Source organism: Camelus bactrianus, chromosome 12 (genome assembly GCF_048773025.1).
Source record: "Camelus bactrianus isolate YW-2024 breed Bactrian camel chromosome 12, ASM4877302v1, whole genome shotgun sequence".
NCBI lineage: Eukaryota > Metazoa > Chordata > Mammalia > Artiodactyla > Camelidae > Camelus > Camelus bactrianus.
Window position 1 is genome coordinate 61303430 of NC_133550.1, and position 26263 is coordinate 61329692.

Here is a 26263-nt window from a genome sequence, read left to right on the forward strand (position 1 = left end):
TCCCCCTCATCCTTATCTCCTGGCTACCAAGACCCTTTTGGGTCCTTTTGTGCACTTCACATCCTCAGGTCTGCACTCATGTATTTGTGCCAACATGCACGTGCTTGCGTGTGTACACAAGTCAGGTGGGTTCACTGATGTGTGTATTTATAAACACACAAATAAACATACACGCACTTATGCAAACCGACACACCAGTGTTCCCACAAGTCATGCATACACATGCATGCACACGCACACACTTGCACACACACAGGCCTTTATACGCACACATACCTATACCCATGTACGCGTGCACATACCCTGCATCTCTGCCAGCCCCCAGCTTGGGTCCCAAGGGGCGCTCCCAGTCTGATGGACAGCTCTCCTTGAGAAGTATGAGATCCCTGGAGGTGTCTGGAGACTCTTCACATCGCCTGGTGGGGGGAGGGGCTGCGCAGGGGGAGGGGAGCCCCCACGTGGGCCATAAGCTGCCACCTCTCCAACTCTGTCTCAGGAGCCCAGGAGCCCTCCAAGTGCTGAGGCACCCTACTGTGACCTACCCCGCCGCCCGCCTACCATTGACGACCTGTTTGGTGCTTCGACCTCCAGCTGCCAGTCCGTGGTGGGTCCAGGCCTTGGGCCAGGGCCCGAGAGGTGGGTAGAACCCTGGGATCTGAGGAGGGGCTCCTGGGGTAGGATGCCATCACCCACCCTTCCCCACACCCCCCTTCACGATGGCAGCCTCTGTCTGTGATGGCTTCTGGCATGGGTCACACAGTCAGTCCACTCAGCTTGGGCACAAGCAGCAGGGCGGGTTCCATGGGCCCTATCTCAGAGGATGGATCAGCTCTGCATCCACCCGGCAATGGGCATGGCCCACAGCCCACTCATTTCCTGGTTCTCTTTGCACAGCTTTAAAAGATTAAATTGTCAGCACCCAGGGGCAGTTTCCACCCACCTCCCTGACCACGCACTGCTCCTCCACCCCGGGGCCTGAGTTGGACTGAAGTCCCTTTTGGGGACCATAGTGCCTTGTGGAGGCATGGCTAAGGATCTAGAAACCTAGATTCCAGCTTCAGCTCCCTCCCTGATGGGCTCTGGGACCTTGGGCAAGTTGTTCCTTCTTTTTATGCCTCAGTTCCCCTGTTTAAAAAAGAAGAGGGATTGAATCAAATCAGCATTGCTTTGGGAACATATGTTCCTTAAAGGTAGGCATTATTTAAAAAACAAACAAACCAGCTCTGCCATCAAATATGTTTCAGAAAGTCTGCGATAAACAAATTTGAATAGCTTGCTTGCAGGACTTGTCAGAGCCTTTAGTTTGCTAGCATGCATTTGTGCTTTTGGGTGGGGGAGGTAGGAGAAGGATGTAATGTATCTTAAACTTATTTGACCACAGGCCTCTTTTAAAAGTCATCACCCATTTCTATCCTGTAGGCCAATCTGTGGGTCACCCTTTGGGGATACTGCCAGCTCTAACTGGCTGCCTTCTTTAAAGCAGGATTTTCTGTACAAGTCCGTCCCTCAGCATCCAGACTTGTGGCCCTGTCACTGTCCCTGGAATCCTGCTACCTCTCAGAGCGCCCTATTAGTCTAGCATGATTCTGTCTTCTTAGTCTTACTGAACCTGGGGTCCTCTCTCCTGCTCCAGTGACATGGTCAGGGCTGGGGCCACAGCCCTGGTTCATAATGCATCTCTGCCTTTTCCTGCCTCTGTGACCTTGGCCGGTCCCTTGACCTCTCTGAGCCTCAGTTTCTTCATCTGTAAAATGGGAATCATTACATTCATTTCAAAGGGAGGCTGTTGTAGCTAAATGAGGCAGCCCATGTAAAGAGCAGAGCACAGAGTCCTCAGTGTTAGTCCCCTCCTCCACTGTAATGTGAGGTGTGTGTGTACCTGGGTGGTGGTTGGCTGTTAGTCCTTAATTCCCCTTACTTTGAGGGAAAAAGTCATGAGTCTGTCTCCTCTCCCAGGAGCCCATCAGCAGGGCTCCCTGCAGAGGGCCTCACAGCCGCTCCCAGGAGCCAGGAACCCGAGGCAGTGCCCTACCTGCCCTCCTCCCTGTGTGGCAGCTTCAACGAGAGCTCTGACTCTGGCACCAGCTCCAGCCCTGACTGTGACGCCCCTGATGATACCAGCAACTCGTCCTCTGTGGTGAGATGGGGGCGGGAGGCCAGGGTAAGAGCAGCTCTCTGCCCTGGGCCAGCCCTGGGGTTCCCACCCAAACCTCCAGGCAGGGCTGAGCCTCTCACACCAGGAAACTCAGCCAAGGTCCTCTGGAGACTTAGCTGCTCCTTGGGCCGCCCTAGACCTTCACCTGGGGGAGGCTGGCCCAGGGGGCTGAGGGTCTGGCTATGAAAAAGTGGAGGAAGGCGTTTCAGTTGTCAGGGAGCTCCCCGTGAGTCACCAACGGGCTCAGGCTGCCAACAAGTGTCAGTTCACAGAGGGCGGGGATGGTGGGTGTGGCATCCAGAGCAAGGATGGGACTGGCCCTAGGCCCTGCCTTGGTCACACAGCGCTGAGCCGCGTGACCAGCCCTGGCATAGATCTCCAGGGACAGAGGAAAGGGAGCAGGTTGGGGGGCCTGACAAGGGCTGGGGGCCATTTAACTGGGAGAAGAGGAGACGCAGGGGAAATTTCTGGTGCATTCACCCCTCAAAGGGCTGTCATGGGGCAGAAGAGACAGGCTATCCATGGGGCCCCAAGGGGGAGTGGTAAGTCTCAAAGGAAAACAACACAGACGGGTGGGCCTTGTCTTGGGAAGTCCCCCCACCCCACCCCGTCTGAGGTAGAGACTTCCATGGTTTAGGGGCCAGAAATCTGAGGCTCAGAGAAGGGAAGTGACTTACTTGAGGCCTCACATCCGGGAAGTGGTAGAGCTGGACTTTGAACCCACCTACTCTTCTCTGGGTCCTGGGGGTGTCTCTGGGGTGGGGGCTGCTATGCCAAGGCCCTCCTACCATACGGAGTCCAACTGCCCTGGGTTCAAGTCCCCTTCCATAGAAACCATTTCCCAGCTGTGTGATTTTGGGCAAGTTCTTAGCTCCAATGGATGTGCCTACCTCACAGGGTTGATTGAAGATTCACTAAGTTAACACCTGCAAAGAGCCCAGCAAAGTCGTGGTCTCTCCACGTCAGTTCCTTTTCCTTCCTTCTACCCATCTCATGCTGGGAGTGCAGGATCTGGGCTCTTTCTTTTATTCTCCAAACACACTTTCTCTTCCCCTTCCCTGGCAGGACTGGGACACTGTTGAGAGGCCGGAGGAGGTCCCCAGTGGGGACAAATTCGCCGTGATGATCCCAAGGAAGCCGCAGGAGGGGCCAAGAGCTGACAGCACCCAAAGGGCTCCTCTCCTCGCCCGGTCCCCTGTGGGAGGAGACGCTGCAGGCCAGAGAAAGGAGGGTGAGTACCTTCAGCCAGGCCAGTTTGGTCCCTGTGACCACAGGTGTGGGGATGTCCAGGGGGCCTGGGAACTAGATAGCTGTGGGCCATGTGGACCCCTTGAGACATCTTATTTTGGCAGCTTGAGTCTTGATAATAGTAACAGTTCCCATATAACTATGGAGCAGCTATAATGTGCCAGAAAATCTGCTTTAAATACATCATCTCACAACTGGTGGGTTAGGATCTTCAGGTTGCAAATGACAGAAACCAACTGAGTAAAAGTCTAAGGGAATATGACTTCAGGCATGGCTGGATCCAGGTGTTCAAATGGCATCAGAAATCTGGTCTCTGCTCTGCTTTTTTGTGTTGGCTTCATTGTCAGCCAGATCCTCCCCTGATAGTGGCATGATAAGCAGCAGCAGGCTTATCTTACCTAATTTTCAACCCCCACAGTAAGAGGGCACAATTTTCCCTATAGATGTAGCCAAAGTCCTGGGAAGGGTTTTCCCTGGGACCCAGCATGGGTCATATGCCCAACCTGGTGATCTGGGATGGGATCAGCTCCCTGTGCAAACGTCATGGTCTGAGAGTGGAGGAGAAGAGATTGCCCAAAGGAAATCAGGGTGATGTTGTTCGCAGAGAAAGGCAAAGGCTGCTGGTCGGGCCAAGCCCACAGATGCCTATGACACTGGTCAGCGTCTTGCTGTCATGTGAACCCAGGGTGCTGGGCCCTCCATCACTACTGCACTGTGTTGCCTCCTGGTCTGTGTCTTCAACATCATCAGCATTTGGGGCTGTGGGGCCAGGGCATCATGTCCTAACTACTGGGGGACAGTCCTGGCTTCCCACAGCTCCTTACCATTCAATCAGCAAACATGCAAGCGCTAACCATGTGAAAACCCTGATGCTAGACACTGAGGGTGTTCAGGAGGAGTTCAATGTGGTCGCTGCTCTGGAAAGCTCATCATCTAGTAAAGCAAACAGTTGGGAGGTGACGAACAGCAGCCCAGGACAGAGGAAGAGCAGAAACAGCTGTGTGGGGCTGTGAGCCCGGCTGGGGTGGGGGCAGGGGCAGGGGCAGAGGAAGAGCTTCATTCCAGTCAGGGAAGGACTCACAGAGGAATGCCTTCTGGACGTGGCACTCAGCTGGGTAAAGGCTTGGAGGTGTGAAAACGGAGCATCCTGGTACACACAGCTTTAGCATAGATGGGAGTGTACAGCTGGACCAGACCCTGCGGAGCCTCAAGAGTCTAGCCAAGGAGTTTGGACTCTCTTCTGTAAGTAGTAGGGAGCCACAGAAGGTTTTTGAGGAGGGGAGTGATGTAGTTGATCGTGCACGTTAAGAATTTCACTAGGGCAAGGGTGTGAGGGATGAATTGGAGCAGGGCAAGGCTGAGGGATGAGAAACCAGTTAAAGAGACTGTTGTGGCCGCTGGAATGATAACTGGTTCGGGCACGAATCACCTGCTGATGCTAAATTCCTAGTGAAAGGTTGTCGGGGAACAGGATATTCACACAGTCTCAAAGTATCTCCCCTCAGATTACACATCGATTACAGAGGGAAAAGGCACCCTTAGGATGGGAAGATCTGGCAGACACCACCTTAACCCAGCGGCAGCTCAGCATCCCAGCGTGGGGCAAACCGGCACCAGGTGCTCCCATGTAATGCGCAGTGGGAGGACACAGCATCCTCTCCGAGTCTCGCTGCTAAAAATCCATCCCCTGCGTCTAATCCCAGCAGAACATCAGACAAACCCAAACTGAGGGACGTTCTGCAAAATAACTGACAGAACTCTGCAGGAAAGACAAAAAGGGCTGAGGAGCTGTTCTTGAATAAAGGAGACAACAGAGACAGGGAAGTGAAATGTCCTGTGTATCTGGGCTTGGATCTGGGAGAGGAAAGGACAGAGCTAGGAAAGGTATTATTGGGACAGCAGGGGCTATTTGAATTCAAGCTGTGTGTAGATAACTGTATGGCGTCCATGCTGTATTTCCTGAGTGTGATAATGGAAGGAGACTGTCCTCGATCTTAGGAGGTACATATGGAAGGCTTAGGGGTGAAATGTCATGATGTCTTCAACAAGGTAGATAGAGCTAGACAGACAGATGATATGTAGGTAGGTAGGTAGGTGGGTTGATCAAGCAGATGAGGCAAACCGTTAACAGCTGGTGACTGGCTGAAGGATGGATGTATGCATGACCCGTTCCTGCTGTCCTTCTGTAGCGCATTGCAACTGTCCAGATGAGAGACGGAGAAACCTGAATTAGGGCTGCGGCTGCAGGATGAGGAGGGGGCGAGGAGAGACACTGAGGACATAGATTTGATGGGACTAGGGACAGAGGAGTACTGGGGAGAGGGTGCAAGCAGTGCTGACTGTGCTGGATCTGAGAGCCTGGGAAGAGACTGAGGCTGGGGGCGCCCAGCCAAGGGTCAGGGCCTTCTTCACTGGCTGTTCCTTCTCACTCTGCTCTGCTGATGCCTCCTCCTCTGCTCAACCTTCAAATATCAGACTCCCCAGAGTCCAGTACTGGGCCCTCTTCTGTTCTCTCCCCGCTAGCTCAGCCACTTCAGCTTTGAATATTGTCTGGAAAGACCCGTTATCTCCCAAGTCCATGCCTCTAATCTTAATTTCTCCCCTGAACTCTAGTTCATCTGCACAACAACCTCTCCACTGGGTGTATGACAGCAGCCCAAGCTCAACACAGTGCTCTTTATTTTACTCCTTCGATAAGTGTTTATTTATTCATTTATATATTTTTTAATTGAGGTATCATTGATTTATGACATTATATTCAGTTCAGGTGGACAACACAGCTGATTCCAAATTTTTACACATTATACTCCATTTAAAATTATACAATATTGGCCATATTCCCTGTGCTGTAGAATGTATCCTTGTAGCTCATTTATCACAGTCGATAAGTATTCACTGAGCACCTGCTATGGGCCAGACCCTGTCTTAGTGCTGCAGAAACAGACAGACAAGACCCACCCTTACGGAGCTGGCAATCCAGTGGAGGGAAGGCAGACAGAACACACATGGAAAGCTAGACCAGAGAGTGGGAACTGATTTTTGGACAGCTAAGACAGGAGGCTGTGAGAGTAAGTGGACAGGGATGGCCTCTCTGGGCAGGTGACATTGTAGCTGAGATCTGAGTTGAGAAGCAGAAGGAACAGTCAATACAGAGGCCTTAAGGAGTGGGCAGAGGTGGTAGGTTCAAGGAGGGAAGGAAAGTGGGGTGATGGGAACATGTGGAGTTGGGGACGGGGTTGGAGAGGAGGCTGGCATGAGGAGCCACCAGCAACCTGACCCTCCTTCCAAACCTGCTTCTCCTTGCCATCCCTCTCGGGCCACCTCCCAGTCTGCAAAGCACGCTCAGTGGGGCAGGCTGGGCAGAGCCCGGCTGGCGGAGGGACAAAACACAGATGTCCTAGAACATCTGTAGAGCCTGCTCTGTGTGCCCACTTAGGGCACTGCAGGAGTGGAGTCAGATCCTGGGTGGGCCGGGCTCAAAAGGATGCTTGTCATGGGTGGGAAAGGGAAGAAACCGGGGACAGGGGTGCTGACCCTGCTGTGAGCCACGAGAGTGGCGGCAAACACCATCTCAGCCAGCACCCATGCTCAAAGGGCCCGAAAGCTCCAGGATAAGGCAGAACTCAGAGCTGGAAGGCGGTGGCCCAGTATTATTGGCCACCTATGGTGTGCTAAACACATTTCTAAGCCCATGTGACACCGTGGAAAACAAGAAGGCCCGGCCCCTCCTCCCAGGGAGCTGGGAGGCTGGTGGCGGCGGGCAGAGCCTTGCCAGCCGTGGGAAATGCCTGGATTGATTTTATTCCAGGTGCAGTTGCAAGCCCCTGCAGTTTTTTCAGCCTTTGATTTTGAAATTACTTTAGTTTTATAGAAGAGTTGCCAAGATAATACAGAGAGTCTCCATTATGCCCCTCACCTGGGTTCCCCCAGTGTTGCCATCTTACATAACCATAGCACAATTATCAAAATTAAGAAATGAACGTTAGGATCGCACTTTGCATGCAGTCACATCTTTTCAGTTTTCCCCCACCTGAGATAGCTCACAGTCTCTCCTTGTAAGCAGGTGTAATCTAGCCAGGTTTGTTTTTGGAAAGGATCTCCCTGAACGGGACGAGGACCTTGTGCCCAGAGTGCACATGTGGGGAGCTTTTGCAACCATCCAGGTGAGAAAGGAGGATGGCTGAGAGCAGGGAGGTGGGAGGAGGTGGATAAGAGAAGCAGGCAGATTTGGAACATCGTGGGGCATCAGTCCACCAGACAACAACGGTGCACGTGTTAAGTTCTGCTCTGTGCGTGGTTCCAATTCCTTGCTGTGTGGCAACTCAGACTTCAGTGACACCAGCTCAGAGAGTTTAGAGGAGGCGGAGGTCTCAAAGTAGAAGAGGGAAGGCAGGAAGGCAGTCGTGGCTCCTTCAAGGTGAGTCCACAATACCCTTTACTTCTCTCCTAAAGCACCAGCCCAGGGACACACACAGCTGGTGGCCACTACCTGCTTGGCGACCAAGGGAGTGAGGGGGGTTCAGAGTGACACCAAGATTGTGGCGTCCCCTTCATGGGGATGGGAGTTGTGAGGGGGTCACTGTTTAGAGAAGTGACATGAATCCTTTAGATTAGGGCTTCTGAAACTATAATGTGCATGCAAATCACCTGGGAATCTTATTAAAACACAGATTCTGATGCAGTGCGCCAGGGTGGGTCCTGAGAGTCTGTATTTCTAGCAAATCCCCAGGTGAGGCTGATGCTGCCTGTTCACAAAAGGAACTTTTTAGAGCTCTCGCACATGAATCTCACTAGAAGAGATGGGAGAGTTTCTCGGAATCCAGTTGCAGGAAGTAGAACGGGGAGCGGAAACTTGCTAGGCAGCAGCTGTTGGAGCCTCGTCTCCCTCTCTGCTGCCACACAGGCTAGTGTCAAAACTGCTCTCTACCAGTTTGCTTCTTTTCAGGGACTCCCCAGACTATGCGACCTTGGCTCTGGAGCCCACCCACCATTGACTGAGTCAGCCTGGGTTTCAATTTCAAATTCATGACCTCAGCTTGAAAGCGGCATCCGAGACCTCCTCCAGTCTGCTCTGGTCAGAGGGGTGGAGTTGTGTGGTAGGGACAGTGGGTCCTCTAAGAAAACAGTGTGGGGTCTACCCCAATCATCCATCTCAGGAGACAAAGAAAGGAAGGCTGTGGGAGCTGCTTGGACCTCTCCCCTAACCTTGAACCTGCCTCTTTCCTCTCTAGGCACCAGTGGTGGGAGCCGAAGTGCTGGACAGCACTGGGCAAAGCTCCGGGGAGAAAGCAGGTACCTCTCCCCGGAGCGGCACCAGTCAGCACTAACCCAGGCCTCTCCCATGACACCACAGAGTGGACCTCGAAGTGCCACCCTTCAGGCCTCCACACAACTTAATACACCCCGAGCCTCCTCTCCTCCCCGAACCACCCATCGGGACACCCCCAGAACCTCGTCCACCCAACAGGACACTCCCAGAGCCTCTTCCACACAGCGGAACACCCCCAGAGCATCTTCCCCCTCAAGAACCACCCATCGGGACACCCCCAGAACCTCGTCCACCCAACAGGACACTCCCAGAGCCTCTTCCACACAGCGGAACACACCCAGAGCATTCTCTCCCTCAAGAATTGCCCAATGGGACACCCCCAGAAGCTCGTCCACCCAACGAAATAATCCTCAAGTTTCCTCTCCCCCTCGAGCCACCCAACAGGACAACTCCAGAACCTCTTCTACCCAACAGGAAAAACTTCTAACTTCTGTTCCTACTTGTACTCCCCAGCGGGACAACCCCAGAACTTCTTGTATTCAACAAAATTCTCCCAGAACCTCCTCTACACAACGGGACAACCCTAAAACCTCTTGTACCCAACAAGACAATCCAAAATCCTCTACCTTATGGCGGGAAAGCCCTGGAAGCTCCTCCTCTCAGGGCTACACCCAACAGGACAATCCTGGACCACCATCTCCCCATCGCTTCTCTCAACGGAACAACCCCAGAAATTCCTCTCCCCATCGTACTAACAAAGACATTCCTTGGGCCTCCTTTCCCCTCCGGCCAACCCAGAGCAATGGCCCCCGAACATCTTCCCCATCACGCTCCAAGCAAAGTGAGGTTCCCTGGGCATCCATTGCCCTCCGGCCAACCCAAGGTGACAGGCCTCAGACCTCATCTCCTGTTAGATCAGCTCAGCGTGACCCGCTCCAGTCCTCCTCTGGCCCTACCCTGCACAACTCACCATCCCGGGCCACTTCGTCCTCCCATAACCCGGGCCATCACAGTGCCTCCCGGACTTCTTCACCTCTGCACCTCACTACCCGTGGCACATCCCACACCTCTTCTGAGCCCTCCCAGCCTCCGTGTGCTGTGTGCATTGGGCACCGGGATGCCCCTCGAGCCTCATCACCTCCTCGCTATTTGCAACATGACCCCTTCCCCTTCTTTCCAGACCCCCCCACCTCTGAGAGTGAATCACCCCACCACGATCCCCCCTATGTTCCCCCAGCTGTGTGCATTGGACACCGAGATGCCCCTCGGGCTTCCTCACCCCCCCGCCACACCCAGTTTGACCCATTCCCCTTCCTCCCAGACACATCAGATGCCGAGAACCAGTCCCCTCAGCATGACCCTCCTCAGTTCCCCCCACCTGTGTGTATCGGGTACCGCGATGCACCCCGGGCCTCCTCCCCACCACGCCAGGCCCCAGAGCCTTCCCTTCTGTTCCAGGATCTCCCCAGGGCCAGCACCGAGAGCCTTGCCCCCTCCACAGACTCTCTGCATGAGCACCCCCACATCCCCACCCCTGTATGCATTGGGCACCGGGATGCACCCTCTTTCTCATCCCCACCACGCCAGGCCCCCGAGCCTTCCCTCTTCTTTCAAGACCTCCCTGGGACTAGTATGGAGAGCCTGGCCCCCTCCATCGACTCTCTGCGTGGCTCCCCAATGCTGCCCCCTCAAGTGTGCATTGGGCACCGGGATGCCCCTCGAGCCTCTTCCCCACCCCGCCACCCGCCCAGTGACCTAGTGCTCCTGGCAACCTCGCCTCCGCCAGGCAGCTCTGGGGGCTCTCGGGGCTCAGTGCCCCCGGGGGAGGCCAGGCATAACTTGGAGAGGGAGGAATACACCGTGCTGGCCGACCTGCCCCCGCCTAGGAGGCTGGCACAGAGGGAGCCAGGGCCCCAGGGCAGCAACGGGGGCCGCACCCGCAGCCCTGGCCGCGCAGAGGTGGAGCGCCTCTTCGGGCAAGAGCGCAGGTGAGCCCAGGGCGGGGTCAGCTAGGTGGGCTGGGGAGGAGGCTCGGCAGCAGGACAGGCGGAAGGTTCACTGGCTTAGGTTGCAGATGAGGAAAGGGTTTAGATCCACATTCTGCCACTTACTGGCTGTGTGACCTTAGGCAAATCACTCTACCTCTCTGTTTCCACGTGTTAGGAGTTGTTTTTGATGATTAAGTGATATCGGTCATAGCCTAGTGGTTAAGAGCGAAGGCCAGGGTCAGGTAGGCTGGGTTCAAATCCTGGGTCAAAGCCATTCCCCAACCTATGTGACCTGGTAAAGTGATTTAACCTACCTGAGCCTCAGTTTCCTCCTCTGTAAAATTAAAACTTTAGTCCATTAATTTAAATGAAGTTAAACTCTCAAACCCTTCGATCCAGAGTCACAGGTTTGTTTTTTTCACCTTATGTGAGCAAGAAGAAGAAAGTGTCCATGATTTTTTACCTTAACAAAGAAAACTCATGGGTCCCACGCATTTCAGAAAACATGTCAATTTAAAACGTATGGCCAGAGTCATGTATTTTAAATAAGAGAACTCATAGAATTACGGACTTTGGAGGTTAAATGTTCCTTTCCTGGGACTTGGCAACAGCACCTGAAGTCCAGGCATCCCGCAAGCCTCTTGGGTCAGGCATTTACAACCCAGTAGAGCATTTGCTTTTCCACAGCTTCCAGGAGGAGAAGTATCTCCTCCTGAGATTTCTTTCTCCAGCAGTTCCAGCCTCAGAGCCTTTAAGAATCAGGGCTGGAATTCCATTAATTAGGGTTAAGAGAACAAAAAAACATAGGTCTGAAAGTCTCAAAACTTTCAGTGTAGAATTCAATAAATTACAGTATATTTACCAAGACTGGGTTGTACAACCATCACCACAACCTAATTTTAGAACATTTCTGTCACTCTAAGGAGAGGGTAATATTTTGCATCCACGATTCCTCTCTCTGTTGCCCCATTTTCTCTTAGATTTGAATCTGCATGAAAAACCTTATCTCTCATTCTTCAGATTTCCTTTTCCAGTAAGTTTTATTCATCTACCAACCGGGTGACAACCTTTATGGTCTGCAGCATTAGTATAATTCTTTTGTTGGCCTCTTCAAAAAAAAAAACCAAAACACTGCAGTTTTAGGTTCACAACAACATTGAGTGGAAAGTACAGAGATTTCCCATATACCCCCTGTTCCTGCTCATACACAGCTGCCCCCACTATCAACATCCCCCACCAGAGTGGTACACTCATTAGTCCATACGCTTAACGCTGACACATCCTTATCACCCAAAGTCCGTAGGTCATATTAGGGTTCACTCTCAGTCGTGTACATTCTGAGTTTGGACAGATGCATAATGACATGTATCCCCCGTTAGAGCATCATGCAGAATAGTCTCACGGCCCTAAAAACCCCCTTTGTCTTTGGCCCTTTTTTTAGGATAACTATTTTTGGTCTGAGGTCAATTTGCATATCTTTGACTTTATCTGGTAACCTAGCAGGGTCTTTAAACCAAAGTCAAATTTTCTTTCTTTTCTTGATAACTTTTGTAGAGATAAAGGGTTTATAATAGAAGTCTGGAATATATTTATACTTTTGTTAATTATTTAATTGTTTTTACGTAGATACTTCTATTCATTTTATTTTGCTCTCTTCGACATAGGTTATTTACCTTTCTTTAAAGCTTTATTTTTGATATAGAAAAATCCCGTATTTAACTTACATTTTTTGGTGAAGTATATTATTTACCTTTTAACCAAGGTTTTATAACTCTACTTAGTAATTAAAATTTTCCCTCTTGTATGGCCCTTTTTCCAAGTAGAAAACCATCTGTCCTCAGAAGATGAAATTTTAAAACCTGTTTAAGTATCTGTAAGGGACAGACTGAAATTTATAAATGGGTGGCTATAGGTCTGAACTTTTATTTCCTCCTATTTATTCATTCAACATGTATCAATTGAGCATCTACTCTGTCCAAGCATTGTTCCAACTAAGCCTGGAAAATTTTTCTTAAAGGGCCATTGCATTAAAGCATTAGGAATTTTGGCTTGATATCTTCATTTACCCCCACCTCCCTTGATGCCTTTGGAATCTCTTAGAATTATAGAAGTATTTCCTAGTCTCTTGAAATCAAAACAGAGCCTTCATGAAATTTGCTAGACTTGATGGCTGTTGTCCTTTTATACTCTCTGGAGGTGGAAGAGCCCATCCAGACTTCCAAAGGAATCAAACTTCGTCACCCTTGGTGCAGCCACACCAACCCCCGGGAGCAGGTGGCCTAAGGAGACACGGTTGCTTCTGCATCAGGAAGGCTGGGTCTCGGTCGGAGTCTGAGAATTTTCTTGAGTCCTTCACTCCCATCTCTCCATTTCTCTCGGGGCTGGGAGGAGAGTGGGGACCTTCCCAGAAGGAATGCTCATTGTGCAGGCCGGAGTTTATACGGAAGATGCATTCACTTGGAAGAGAATGCACATTTGCCTTGCTACCCTGCACAGAGTATTTTTTGCTGTCACCTCCCCACCTAGTCATTATCAATCCTCCCCATCTAGTCACGTTTGGGGTTTTTGCTTAGCAGAAACTCCTACACCCCAGTTCTGAGGGAAACTCACTCTAAAGTATCAGATCTCACAGAGCAAGGAAACTCGTTTGCTTCAAATTGGATTAAAAATTGAACCTGACCAGGCAGCCCTTAAACTTAGAAACATTTACTCCAGAGCAGAGGACTTTGGTTCCCCGTGAGTCAAGTGCTAAGAACTGCTAAAAACTCAGATCACTTTATAGATCAGATTCTAATGACATTGGCAAAAGCCATAAGACAAGAACAAACCCCAAGCTCGTAATTGTTTTACTCTCTGAAGCCTCTATAGAGTTTCAGCCCAGTCCCCAAGCTGTCAGCAGACTACAGAGCCCGGGTCCCTGCTCAGGTCTGAGTAGAGATTCCTCTTACTCCCTTTTTGCTGGTTTATTCAAGGCTCAGCACCTGGTCATCTTTTTCAGGTTTCTCCTGGTTTGGTTCAGCCATCAGAGACACAGCTCCATTTGGCAGTTTAGGTGACGTCAGACTCTCAAACCCTCTTGAAATAAATATTCAGTGGAGTGGTTAGGTCTTTTGTCTTGACCCCTTTACATGTAGGAGGGGAGAAATATGCCCAGATTCTGTTTGGTGTTTCACGTTTCAACAGAGATGTTATATTAAATATTAATAGTCATAGCTACCAATTACTAAGCAAGACAACTAGCTGGAACTAGGGACTTTCTACAGCTTAGAGGTCATCTTTGTAGGACGTGGCAACAACGCCTGAAGTCTTGGTGTCTTAGAAATGACATTCACATGGACAGCTTTATGCTGCCCTTTGTAGAGTTGTGGGGCAACAGAGGACATTTCTTCCTTCTGATCTTGCTAAGAGCTCCTGAACCAGCAGCTAGGAGTTTTCAAGGCTAAGTGCCGTAATCCTGTTATACTGAGGGGAAACATAGGTAAGCCTGAGAAGTCTAAAACTTACCATATGGACAGGAAGAGGGCAGAAAGAATGGAGCACATTCTGCATGGCATTCTACATCTCCTGTCCCCACCTCATGGGCTGATGAAATGAGACAGTACCAGTGCCTGGGACATAGGAAATGCTCGGTAAACTTTTGCCATTATGATCATGTGTGCACAATGCCTGGTACACAGTGGATGCTCAATAAATCTTAATTCCTACAGGGCCCAGTAAAGCCTTTGTCTGGGGTGAGCCAAAGGCTGCTGGTGGGGAGGCGGTCAGAAAGGAAGTACTGATGAGATAGGAGGAGGTCAAGGCCAAGGCTGAGCACCCCCCTTCCCACCCTTTTTTCATTTCATCTTCACAATAGCTCCATGAGGCAGGTAGAAGAAAACAGTGTCAACAATTCCCATTTTACAGAAGGGGAAACTGAGGCCCTGAGAGGATCCTCCCTCACTTAGGGCCCTTCAATGAGCTTGTGGGTCCTTGGATCTGCCTCATCTCTTCCACTGAGGTTGGGAGTAGAGGAGTTGGGGTGCCAGGAGTGGGACAACCCCAAGGGCCCTCAGAGGGGTGGCTGCGTTTGCTCATAGGAAGTCCGAGGCACCGGGGGCCTTCCAGGCCCGGGACGAGGGGCGGTCGCAGAGGCCCAGCCAAGGTCAGAGCCAACTTCTCCGAAGACAGTCCAGCCCTGCCCTCAGCAGGGAGGTGAGCACTGCCCGCCTACCCCCGGCCCCTGCACCCCCAAGGGGTGAGCCACTGCTTCTCCCCTCCCCCAGGTGCCAGGTGCGGGGCCTGGGAAGGGAGGTTCTTTATGAAAGGGTCAGAGTCCCAATCATGGGTGTCCAGCTTCCCCCTCTCCCTAACAGCCAGCAGCTCTTGGCAGAATTGAGAAGGACCCCAATCAGTCCATCTTGAAGATGGCCCTTCCATGCTGTCCCCTTCCTTCATTAGGTACCTGCCGTTTTGAGAAGTTTTCAGAGAAAACCTCCCATGCAGCAGTCCAGCTCTAAGGGCTATCCCTTCCAGGGTGGGCATTTCTATTTTTAAAGAAACTCTCAGACGGCAAGGCCCAACCCAGTGGATGCAGTATTGGTGGTGGAAATTCCGGCACCTGATAGCCTGGGTTGGAATCAATATCTTGCGGGGAGGGGAAGCCAGGAAAGTGAGCAGCTGTTTGCAGATCTCATTCTGCGACTGAGGAAGGTGGGCGAGAGGGAAGGGCTGCTGCCCCCAGGGAGGGCATCCAGGGACCCTAGGTACTTTTTGACCTGCTTTAATCCAGGCTGCTGTGAGGACACAGTTTGCATCTCCCTGAGACCTGGCTAAGACCCCAGTTTCCTGTCCTCCTAGACAGAGACCACCCAGCCAAGGTCCTGGAGCCTCACCCACCCCCTCACCTCATCCTCAGGTAACCAAGCCCCTTGTGAAGCAGGCAGAACCGGCCTGGCGGAGCCCAGCAGAGCCCCCTCATCCCAGGAGCCCCGAGAGGTGGCCTGAGGGGGACCGGCGGCTCCAGGGGTCCTCACTGCCCCCGAGGACATCAGCCAGGACTTCTGAGAGGGAGCAGCGGACAGAGAGACCTCTGGAAAGTGGCCGGGTGGGCCCAAGGCAGCCTTTAGGAGGGTGGCAGAGTCAGGAGGACCCACCAGGATCCTGGGATCCGCACAGACACCTGGAGAGAGGCTGGGGCAGCCAGGAGGAGGGCCCAGGCCTGGGGGGCTGGCAGGGACTTGAGGAGCCCAGACAGGGGCCTGCCAGAGCCCCAGAGGGAACATGGAGGGGCCCCACTTGCCACAGGGGACAGCCAGAGGCCTGGGAGGAGCACCCCCAGAATGGGCTACGGGAGCCCCCTGGCAGGCCAGCTCAGAGGGGCTGGGGCAGCCTGCAGGAGCTGTCCAGTCCTCACCAGCCTATGAGCCCCTCAGAGAACTCCAGGGCAGGCCCAGTAGAGTTCTCGAAATCCCAGAGGCCTGAGACACCCCCTGCTGTGGGCTGGTGGGCTGAGGGAGTCTGCCCACACCTGCATGGCCCCGAGAGGCGACCTGAGCTTGACTGGAGGGAGCTGGTGGGCCTTCTAGGGGCCCCCAGAGAGGGAGCTTGGACTCACACGGAGGAGCCGACTCTCGCCTCCCGCCTTCCAAGGCTGGACTGGGAAGGCCTCCTGGAGCTCCTGCAGGCCCAGCTCCCCTGCAAGGACCCAGCTGGACACTGGGGTGGCCCGGCCACAGCTTCCCCAGGCACGAAGGGTACCCTGGAGCTGGAGCAAGAGCGGCACAACCAGCCTGAAGGAGCGGCAGGGGCTACCCTCCTCAATGGATACAGCCCTGGGCAGTGGCCCCAGAGCTCTGCCCAGCCGCCCAGCCCTGCCAGCGTCTCCACCCAGTGGCCAAAGACCAAAGTGACGGGTGGACCAGAGACCTCAACTATGGCTGATCTGGAGAAGGGCCAGCTGGGGAACAAGAGCCCTGCAGAGGGCCCCAGCTCACCACTGGGGGAGGTAAGTCAGTCTCATTTCCAAGTCTTGAAAGTCAGCTCCACCCAGCCAGGTGTCCCCGGAAAGGCATCCCCTCAGTTCTTGCACACAATCCTCCCTCCTGTCCAAAACCTTTCCCTACCACCAAACTGGACAGTGATAATGACCAGCACTTTTTTGAGCGTTTACTATGTATTAAGCCTTGGTCTGAATGTTTTATGGTATTTTCCTCATTTAATCTCTATAGCAATTTGATGAGAAAGGTGCTATTTATTTACAGATAAAGAAACAGACACAGAGAGGTTAAGCCACTCACCCAAGATCACACAGCTAGTAAGGGCTGGGGTAGGGGTGGATCCCAGGTCTTATCTGTGCAGATCACCCTGAGGCCTCAAGCAAGATGCTCTGGCCAGCAAGATGCTTCTCCCCTCCTGGCCACACAATACCTAGTTTGTGTTGCCTCTGGTGGTTCCTACTTGGCCCTGTCTGGGGCTGCAGCTAGTGTGGTCACGTCCCTACCCTACTGCTGTATTTCAACTTCCTTAAAGTCCAGGACAGTTTCATTTACCCCTCTCTGGCCCCTATAGCTCCTCTCAGGTGGAGAAGAGGTTGTATAAATGCTCACTGGCCTGAATTGTCTGCTGAGACAGCTGCTTAAATGAGGGCCCATGTGCAAAGGAGGCCCAGCGCCTGGCACACAGTAGGTGCTCACTAAGTCCCTTCCCTGTCTCCTTGGCCCAAGGGTGGGATCACAGAGTCAGTGGTGCTCCAGTGCCACCCAGAGCATTTATCTGAAGATAGCGGGTAGGAAGGATCCTGGAGGCCAGCACCCTACAGCGTGACCTCAGCTCACCAGGAACACAGCATGTGGTTTTGGACACCTAGCCTCTCCTGGTCCTGCTCTTCCCCTGTAGAATGGGACAAACTGCTTCCCTGACAGACACCACTGGGGTGATGGGGAGCCTCCAGCTTGTTCATCCAAACCCTCCTCATCTCCACAATGTACTCCCCAAGGTAAGGGTTTACAGTGTGGAGGGCCCTGGGCTTGGTGCTTTATGTGCTTTGCCAGATGTACATCAGCTGGATCCAAGGCTCAGATTCACAAGGCATTTGCCAGGGGTCACACATGTATAAGTCGAGAGAAATGAGATCAACGCATCAATTCCAAAGCCCGAGCTTTTAACCACTGTGTTGTGGAGCCTCTGAGCCCATGGCAGGACTCAGGAGCCCCCTGCTCTGTATTTCCCTAAGGCTTTTACCGATTTGTCCTCTGATCAACTCAATGCACAGACACCAGAAATGCAGGGCTGAGCCAGCTTCGTCCTGCCCTCATAACCAAGAGGGGACCCGGGGATTTGGAGCCCCACATGAGAGGTTGCTGTCAGGTTTGCTGGGGAGACAGGTGGACCATAGGCAATTCAGGGAGGAGAAGATGCTGTGTCCCAGTGGACACTGGGATGCTGCAGGCTGGCCTGGTCCAAAGGGAAGAGGGTGGGACAGAGAGATTCTTCAGCTAGAGTTACTCCGTGGTGGGGCTCAGGGTTCCCTGGGAGGTTAGGAGATGGTGACTGTGGAAGGATGGTAGCACCAGGGCATTTCACAGATGACACAGCAGAGGCATTCACGAGGTCCTGCTGGGGCTCCTTGGCATGGCATTCAAGGCCTCCTGGCCTTCTACCCCAGATTTGCCCTCTAGTTGTGCTGAGCTGGCCGCAGAGCTCTGTGAGCACATCTCCCTGCCTCTGTGCATGCTGTTCCTTGCCTAGTATGCTCTTCCCTTCCCTCCTCACTCAGCAAACACCTGCTCATCATTCAAGTCTTAGATCAGGTGCTCTGTTCTAAGATGCCTCCCCTGAATACTCACCCTACTCCTGAATTGGTGATGTTTCCCTTCTGGGCTTGGTGGTTCTGCTGCTCTGCATCTGGTCACAATTGTTTTCCCTTAAGAAACATAAGCTCCATGAGGGCAAGAAGTGCACCTACTTTATCTCTGTACCTCTGGCTCCTGGCCCAGAGAATGACACAAAGGAGGTGCTCAGTTCAGTAGTGGTTGACCAGTGAATACATGGATTGAGTGCTTGTAAGAAACAGATGGAGGGTGGGTAGGTCAGTGGGATGAATGATGGATGACAGATATGTGAACGGGTGATGGATAGATGATGTATGTTGAACAAATGAGAAAGAGATGTTGGATGGATGACAGGTAGGTGGAGGGATGGATAAATGAGTGATGAATGGAACAGATGATGGGTGCTAGATAGATGGATGTTCTTAGATGATGATTAACAGATGGGTGGTTAAATTTTGGGTATAATACTTTCAGATGGATGTTAAATGTTGTGGAATGTTGTGGAATGTTGTGGAATATGGATGATGGATGGTGAATGAATGTTGGAAGGATAATGGATGAATGGACGTTGGATGAATTGAGGAAGGATACATGGATATAGGATGGATGGATAGATGATGAATAAATTGAGGATGGAAGTATTGGGATAATGGAGGTTGGATAGATGAGTGGGTGGATGATATAAGATGAATTTCAGATGGTTAGATGGATACATGGATCTATTGATGTTGGATTCTTGGTGGATGTTAGATGGATAGATGCTGAATAGATGGATAAGAAGTTGGATAGATGGATGGAATCTGGGGAGTAACCTGACCTAAGCTGTGTTCTTTCTTATCTCCAGTTCCAGTCTAAGGAGCCCGAGGAGTCAGAACGAAGCAGAGGCCAAGACTCACTGACTGACCAGAAGCAGGCAGACTCGGTAGTTGGGTCATGGGTGTGGGCACATAGGGAGGGGAAGGGAAGGGAAATCAGGTTGGAGGTGGGCTGAGATCCTCAGATGAGCTCTGGGGTCATCCACACCAAGGCTGGCTCTGCCCTAGGGTCATTGAGAAGAGGAGCTCTGAGGAGCTGCGCAGCAGGGCCACCTTCTGGCTTGGGGACCTGGGTGGATGAACAATACTGGGGTCAGAAGCTCAGGGCTCTGCTTTCAACTTGCTACGATGCCCTGAAAAGGTCACTGCCCTTCCCTTGGCAAATGTCAGTTTGGCCCTGAGGGTCTCTGAAGGCAAGGTCCTTCTGGTTCTGGGGGGCTGGCCAGGCTGGAAGAAGGGGTTGAGCTTCCAGGAGCCGGATCCAGAGAAGCACTGAAGAAGGCCGAGGGGGTACAGAAGTCAGCTGGGCCTGGAGGATCTCCAGGGTCCTTGGGGCGGGACAGATGTGTGCAGGGGGTGGGACCCACTGAGACTGCTCTGAGGCCTGTCTGCAGCTGGAGCACTTTGCTCTGCCCCTCCCCTCCCTGCCAAACAGACTGTTCTCACCACCCTCAGCCTCCAGAGAGGTGAGGTCAGAGCCGAGGGCCTGGGGCAGTGGGAGGAGGGGAGGAGGAGACAGGCTGTTTGAGGCTGTACATTCCTCATCCTGCTGTTCTGCTGTTCTGCTGTTCTGCTGTTCCCCATGCCACCTCCTGAGAAGCAGGGTGTGTGGGGTGGAGGAGTGGGAAGGGCATCTGTCTGGCCACCTGGAGCCCCCAGATCTGGCCCTGCCGCTAGTCAGAGCTGCAGGGATTCTGCCCAACCCCCTACTGTGCAGATGGAGAAATGAGGGGCAGGGCCGTCATCCCAGATCACATAGTCAGTCGGTGGCTGGGCTCAAATTAGGACCCAGGGACCCACGCTCTCCCTGTTCCTCCCAATGCTGCTTCCTGGCTCTGCCCTGATTGCCTGCGGGGCCTCCCACAGTGGAAGCACCATTCTAACTGCTTGGTGGGCTAGCCTTCCCATCTGTGACATGGGAGGGGACAGGGGACTGGTCACTAAGGGCTCTTCTAGCTCTCACAGGGACTCCGGCAACTTTGCTCTTCCTCTTTCTGGATCATTTCTTCATACTTCGTGGGTCCAGAGTTTTGTGAACAAAGAGGAAATAGCAATATAGGAGTCCCCCTCATGCAGAGGGCCCCAGGGACACGGAAAACCTCTCAATCCACCACCAGGAAGCCTGGACTGGACAGAATTGATAACTGCCTCATTCATCCATTCATTTATTCACTCATTCACATACCCTTAGTGAGCACCTTCTGCATGCCTCAGTGTGGGCCAGAGGCGAGCTGGAGCGTGGAGCCCACGGTCTAGTGGTCAGGGCTGTGATGGGGATGTGGTGGCAAGGTGGGGGCAGTCCTTCTCCCAAAAGCCCCCTCCACCTGTGCTTTGACGCATCACATCCCACCTCCAGAGTGTCTCTGGATTCTGGAGAGTTGGGACACTTGGGCTCTGTCCTGCCTCTGCCAGTAACCTGCTATGTGACTTTGGGCAAATGCCTCTGCTTCACTGGGGCCTCAGTTTCCCCAAACGAGGATGACTCCAAAGGGGGTGCACTTGGGGGTTCTGCTGGGTGCAGCTGGAGAAGTCTGACTCATTCCTCTCACAAAGGTGAGGAGAGTAGGCAGATGGAGGGGACTCGGAACTGAGGGGCCCTTAGGTGACTCCTTGGCCCCAGATGGCTGTTGCCATGGAGAAGAGGGGCCAAGAGTTTCTCCATAGATATTTCTTTTTTATTTTATCTTTTTAAATTTTATTTATTTGTTTATTTATCCATCCATCCATCCATAGATATTTCAAGAGAGGCTGCAAATATGTAGTTACTTCTTTTTTTTTTTTTTTTTTTTTGGTGGAGATACTGGGGATTGAACCCCGGACCTCAGGACCTTGTGCGTGCTAAGCATGTGCTCTACCACTGAGCTATTACCCTCCCCTGGAAATATGTAGTTATACGTTAAACCTCTTGATTATTTAACACTGAAACCTAATGCAAAATAATCTGAAAACCCTATTTGGGCTGAACACACATCTGTGGTCCGCACTCCCCTCCCACCTGCGACCTGGGGCCCAACTTTAGGGGGGAGAAGTGCACATCCCTGAGGGTGCTGAGCCCCAGGAACCCTCAACCAACACCAGGCAGTGTGAAAGAGTTAACCAGTTCTTTTCTCGACAGCTCTGGGAGAGGAGAAAGATGGGAACCCTGGGCCTTTGAGGTGGGCATGGCAGCGTGGATGGGGGGCTGTCGTCAGGGACTCCCCCCTCCCATCAAAGGTACCTGGGGGCCAACTCTGGACCCTGTTTGACAGGCAGACAAGAGGCCAGCAGAGGGCAAGGCTGGGAGCCCGCTCAAGGGCCGACTGGTGACCTCATGGCGGATGCCCGGGGACCGTCCCACGCTGTTCAATCCGTTCCTGCTGTCTCTGGGGGTCCTCAGGTGGCAAAGGGTAGGATGGCTCCAGTGGGGCGGGGGCGGGTGGATAAGGGTGGGGAGAGAAGGGGAGGGGAGGGAAGAGGCTGGTATTAGTCAAAGAAGAGAGAGTAGGCGCTGAGAGGGAAGGATTTGGGGCCCCCACAGGAGAAAGGAGAGATGGAAGCAGAGCCCTGAGCTCCTGTGGTCTCTGCAAGTCAGTGGGACATCCCACCTCAGGACCGGGCTGGACTGTTTTCAGCTTTTGGGGTGAGGGATGATTGAATAATCTGCACAGCTGAAAGCTCCCTATCAGCAAATAGGCCAAGGGGAGCCTTGCTGAGGGGGAAGGGGAGAGGGAGGGAGGGCCTGCGAGGGGCTCTGGGATTGCAAAGTGTGTCTCAGACCTGGGCCTGAGCCAGTTGTACAAACATCTGGCATTACGTAACCTATCCCCTGCCCAGAGAGGGCTGTAAACACTCAGGCCTCTGGTTCAGGGTTTCCTCAAGGGCAGGGAGGGGAGGCAGCTGTGACTAGCTCTCTCCTGCCCCACTTCACGGTGGGAGGGAAGAGGCCTGGCCTTCTCCAGGGGCCACAGCCTGGATTGTGGGGTCTCTGCTCTCAGTGACAGGCTGACTCTCATACCCTCATTGGTTTGGGGTCCAGCACTAGGCTGTATGCCCATTCTACAGAGGACAGAGACAGAGACTCAGGGAGGTGAGGTTGACCTGCCCGAGGTCACATAGCTAGGGTTTAGAGGAGCCAACCTCTTGCTGATTTCCCCCATTCTTGGAGAAGAGAATGGCTACAGCCAAACCCAACAAGCCTCAGTTGCCACATCTGTCTAATGGAGAAAAATCTATGGAGGCGATCAGGACTGCAGGGAGGGCTGAGAAATCAGGATGCACAGAGGTGTGATGGCGGGAGGCGGAGGCAGGCGTCCAAACACAGTCTTCCATCCACTTCATAATTCCCTCTCTGCTGCTCTTTGGGAGTTAAGGCACAAGGGCAATCAGGCAAACGTGGTTATCTGGGCAGGGCAGTATCTTTGAGCCATGGGCGGGAATTAAACTTATTAGTCTAACTAAAGGTCACGAACACACAGCAGGTCTGGCAGGAGGGGCCAGGTAAGTCCCTGGTTGGAGGGAGGGGGAGAGAAACAGGGAAACGGACTCTTGGATGATGATGGTGGTGATGAGAATCAGCATTTATTGTGCATCTACTGTGTGCTCAGCTGTGTTCAGTGCGTGGCATATCTGATGGTATTGACACCTCACCACCAGGCGTACCAGAGACGGTTCATACTACCCATTTCATAGATGAGGAACTGAAACTCTTGTCCAGATCTCACAAGGGGGAGAGCTAAGATTTGAACTCTGTTCTGGCTGTTCTCAGAGCACCGCCCCCCCCCCCGCCACCTCTGTGCATCCTTATCTTGCTGAGTCCTCCTTGCAGCCCTTAGAATCTCCACGGATTTTCCCATTAGACAGATGTGGCAACTGAGGTCAATGAGTTTGCGGCTGTTCTCTCATCTAGGAATGAGGAAAATCAGGAGCTGAGAGATGGAACTGCAGTGGAGCCTCCAGACAGTTACTTAGAGCAGTTTCAAACATCCCTTGGGCTGGAGAGTGAAATTAGTCCAATGTCAAGAGCCAGGAAGCCTGGGCTTGAGTTCTGTCTCTGCCCCTAACTTGTGTGGCTTTGGGCCACTGTCTCCCTTCTCTGAGCCTCACATTGTTATCTTCAATAGAGTAACAGTTTGAGACTGGATCACCCCAAAGTTTGGTGGCTCTGTTTAAGAAGTCACTCCTGGGTCCCTGAGGCTGTACCATCTCTGTCCTACCAAGGCAAGCTGCAGTAAGTGAGTCATTGCTTCATTTGCGCATTCCTTAATCCAATCAAGGAGCTGATATGGGCTGAGGCCCTGGGTGGGCCTCCAAGATATAGACAAAAACCACTCTTTCCCTGCCCTGCCCACAAGGAGCTCACAGTTTGTAAAAGGACACTGATACATAGCTGATTAGAACCCAGTGTGGTCCTCACTTGAGTTGAGAGTGCAGGGAGCCCTAGGCAGGGAGTTAATGTCGCAGTCCCGGGCAAGGAGATTCTAAGTCTCTGCTGGGGACACTTTGGCTTCCTTTGGACTGAGACTTGAAGGGTGAGGAGGAATTTTCCAGGCAAACAAATATTTGTGGGGAGGGGAAGGAGAGACTGAAGTATGCATATGTTGGGGCATAAGAGGACAGGAAGGGAAGTGTTCCAGACACGGCAGTTAGGGAAGTACAGAGGACCTGGCTTATTCTGGAAACTCCCAGTAGTCCAGTATTTCCCTAGCATGTGAAATGTGTGTGTCTAATGATGGACAGCAGGCAGGGGCCAGACGGTAACAGACACTGACTGCCTGGCACAAAAATGTATCTATCAGCATTGGAGAAGGGTTGGAGAACTTTGAGCAGGGGAGTGGTCTGATCACTGTGTTGAGGGTACTAGAAGGGGAGTTCCAGAGGCCAGGAAACCAGCAATGAGGCTGATACTGTCAGGTGCCCATGCAACTGGGCAAGGGCATTGGTAGCAGATGAAGTCTTCTGTTTGTTCACTCATTCTCCCAAGGACCAAATGCCTGAGTGAGGTACAGGGGTAGGGTGGGAACACAGCACGGGGATGCCAGAAGGCCAGTGTCCAGGGGAAGGTGGACTTAACCCTTGGCCTCATTCCTCAGGGTGGGGGAGAGAATTCCAGTGGGAAATGCTAGGAAAACTTCAGCTCCCTGGGCCTGCATTTCTTTATCTGTGAAATGGCGATACTAATTATAATCATGACAGCAATAATTTTTTTTTTAGGCTTTATTGTTTATTTTTAGAGGAGGTATTGGGGATTGAACCCCGGACCTCGTGCGTGCCATTTGAGCTATACCTTCCCCATCCCATGACAGCAGTAATTTTGAACCCTAAACTGAGATGGTGGAATCATTGAAATGGTAATTATTCCAAGCTCCCCTGCCCCCCTACCTAAGGATAGCTAACTAGGGATGAAGGGGTTGTTCTAGGTGCTTTGCCTAAATTAACATTTAATCCTGACAGCAGCCCTGTGAGATAACAGCATTATCCCATTTTACAGAGGGCAAAGTTGAGGCATAAAGAGGTTAAGTACCTGCTTAAGGTAACACAAGGTTTGAATCACAATGCCCCATGAGCCACCATATGTATATAGCAACAAATTCCACCACAGCCCCTCCTCAGCTGTGGGTTTAGGGGAGCTCCTCCAGGCAAAAGGCCTGTTACAAACCAACAAGTGCTCTGGGAAAGTAAGAAACGGGTGTAGCCCACACCCAAGAACCCAAAATGAAGTTCTTAAGCAGGGAAAGACCCCCTGTGAGGAGGGGGCATTTAGAGAAGGCCCTACTATTCCAGAACTTTTCTTTGTGCTTCGATTACGTGCTAGGAATCCCGTCTCTTCTTATTGTGTGACCTTGGGCAAGTTGGCTCACCTCTCTGAGCCTCTATTTTCTCATTAGTAAAATGGAGACAAGAACCCCCTCTATCGGTCTATGGTAAGGACAAAAGTCGACTACACAGCTAATGAGCTGGGCTCGGCGGGCGGGACCCACTGAGTTGGTATTACTGAGTGCTTTACCCATGTAGCCATCAAACCGAGGCGCCGAGCCCTAATGGACCCATCGCCCCGTCTGGAGGCTGGAGGCTGGGGCGGGGAGCCGTAGCTGGGCGACGAGGGTGCCACGCCCGGCCGCCCCCACCCCGCACTCCCGCGCCGAGGCCCGACCGAGTCACCTGCACACTGGGCCCTTCCTTCCTCCCAGAGCGCCGGAGGCCAGAGCTTGGCCTGCCTCCCCTTCCCTCCACCCCCATCCGCCCGCCGGGACCGCCCCCGCTCACCCGTCCCGTCGCGGCAGGCTCCGCCCTCTGCCCCTCCAGCGTTCCCATTGGCCCGTCCGCGGCCCCCGCCGCTGTTTGTCCCGGCTTCCTCGCCGCCCATTGGCCCGCCCGGATCCTCCCAGGAAGTTTGAAAAAAAAAAGTTTTATGGGCGGATGGAAGGGGCCGGGACAGCGCCGGGGAAGGGAAGGGCCGGAGGAGCGGCGGCGGGCGGCCGAGAGGGGCGGCGGCTGCGGGATTCCCGCGCCGCTGAACCCGGCCCGAGAGCCCTTTCCACCTTCCTGCCTCCTGCTCCCGCCGCCCCGGGGTGCCGCCATGACGGTGAGTGCCCCCCGGGGGGCAGCCCCTCTGCGCCCCAGGCCGGGATGAGAGCTATGGCCCCAGCCGGAGCCAAGCCGAGCCGCTCCCCTCCTGGGCAGTCCCCTCCTCACTTCCCGGAGGCGAGAGAAGGTCTCGGCTGGAAGACAGGGCGACCCCAGCGGCACGGGCCGGCCGTCCTGCCTCACCTTCCCCCGGCCTC

At 53.0% G+C, this 26263-nt stretch overlaps 1 protein-coding gene across 5 annotated transcripts in view; it reads left to right on the forward strand.

Annotated features, from left to right (window-relative positions):
* TRIOBP (TRIO and F-actin binding protein) overlaps positions 1-26263 on the forward strand; it is a 55272-nt gene that overhangs the window by 4329 nt on the left and 24680 nt on the right. For 4 of the 5 annotated variants that reach the window (XR_012510908.1, XM_074375521.1, XM_074375522.1 and 1 more), the window contains exon 1: positions 25876-26064. Coding sequence is in view for 4 of the 5 variants with exons in the window: in XM_074375521.1 (XP_074231622.1) it covers positions 25891-26064 (174 nt within the window). In the remaining variant the exon portion in view is untranslated. Of the gene's footprint in view, positions 1-496; positions 637-1956; positions 2138-3220; positions 3387-8634; positions 10661-14736; positions 14852-15554; positions 16644-19312; positions 19391-25875; positions 26065-26263 lie in introns of those variants that run through there. The other variant, XM_045520675.2, reaches the window with a different exon arrangement.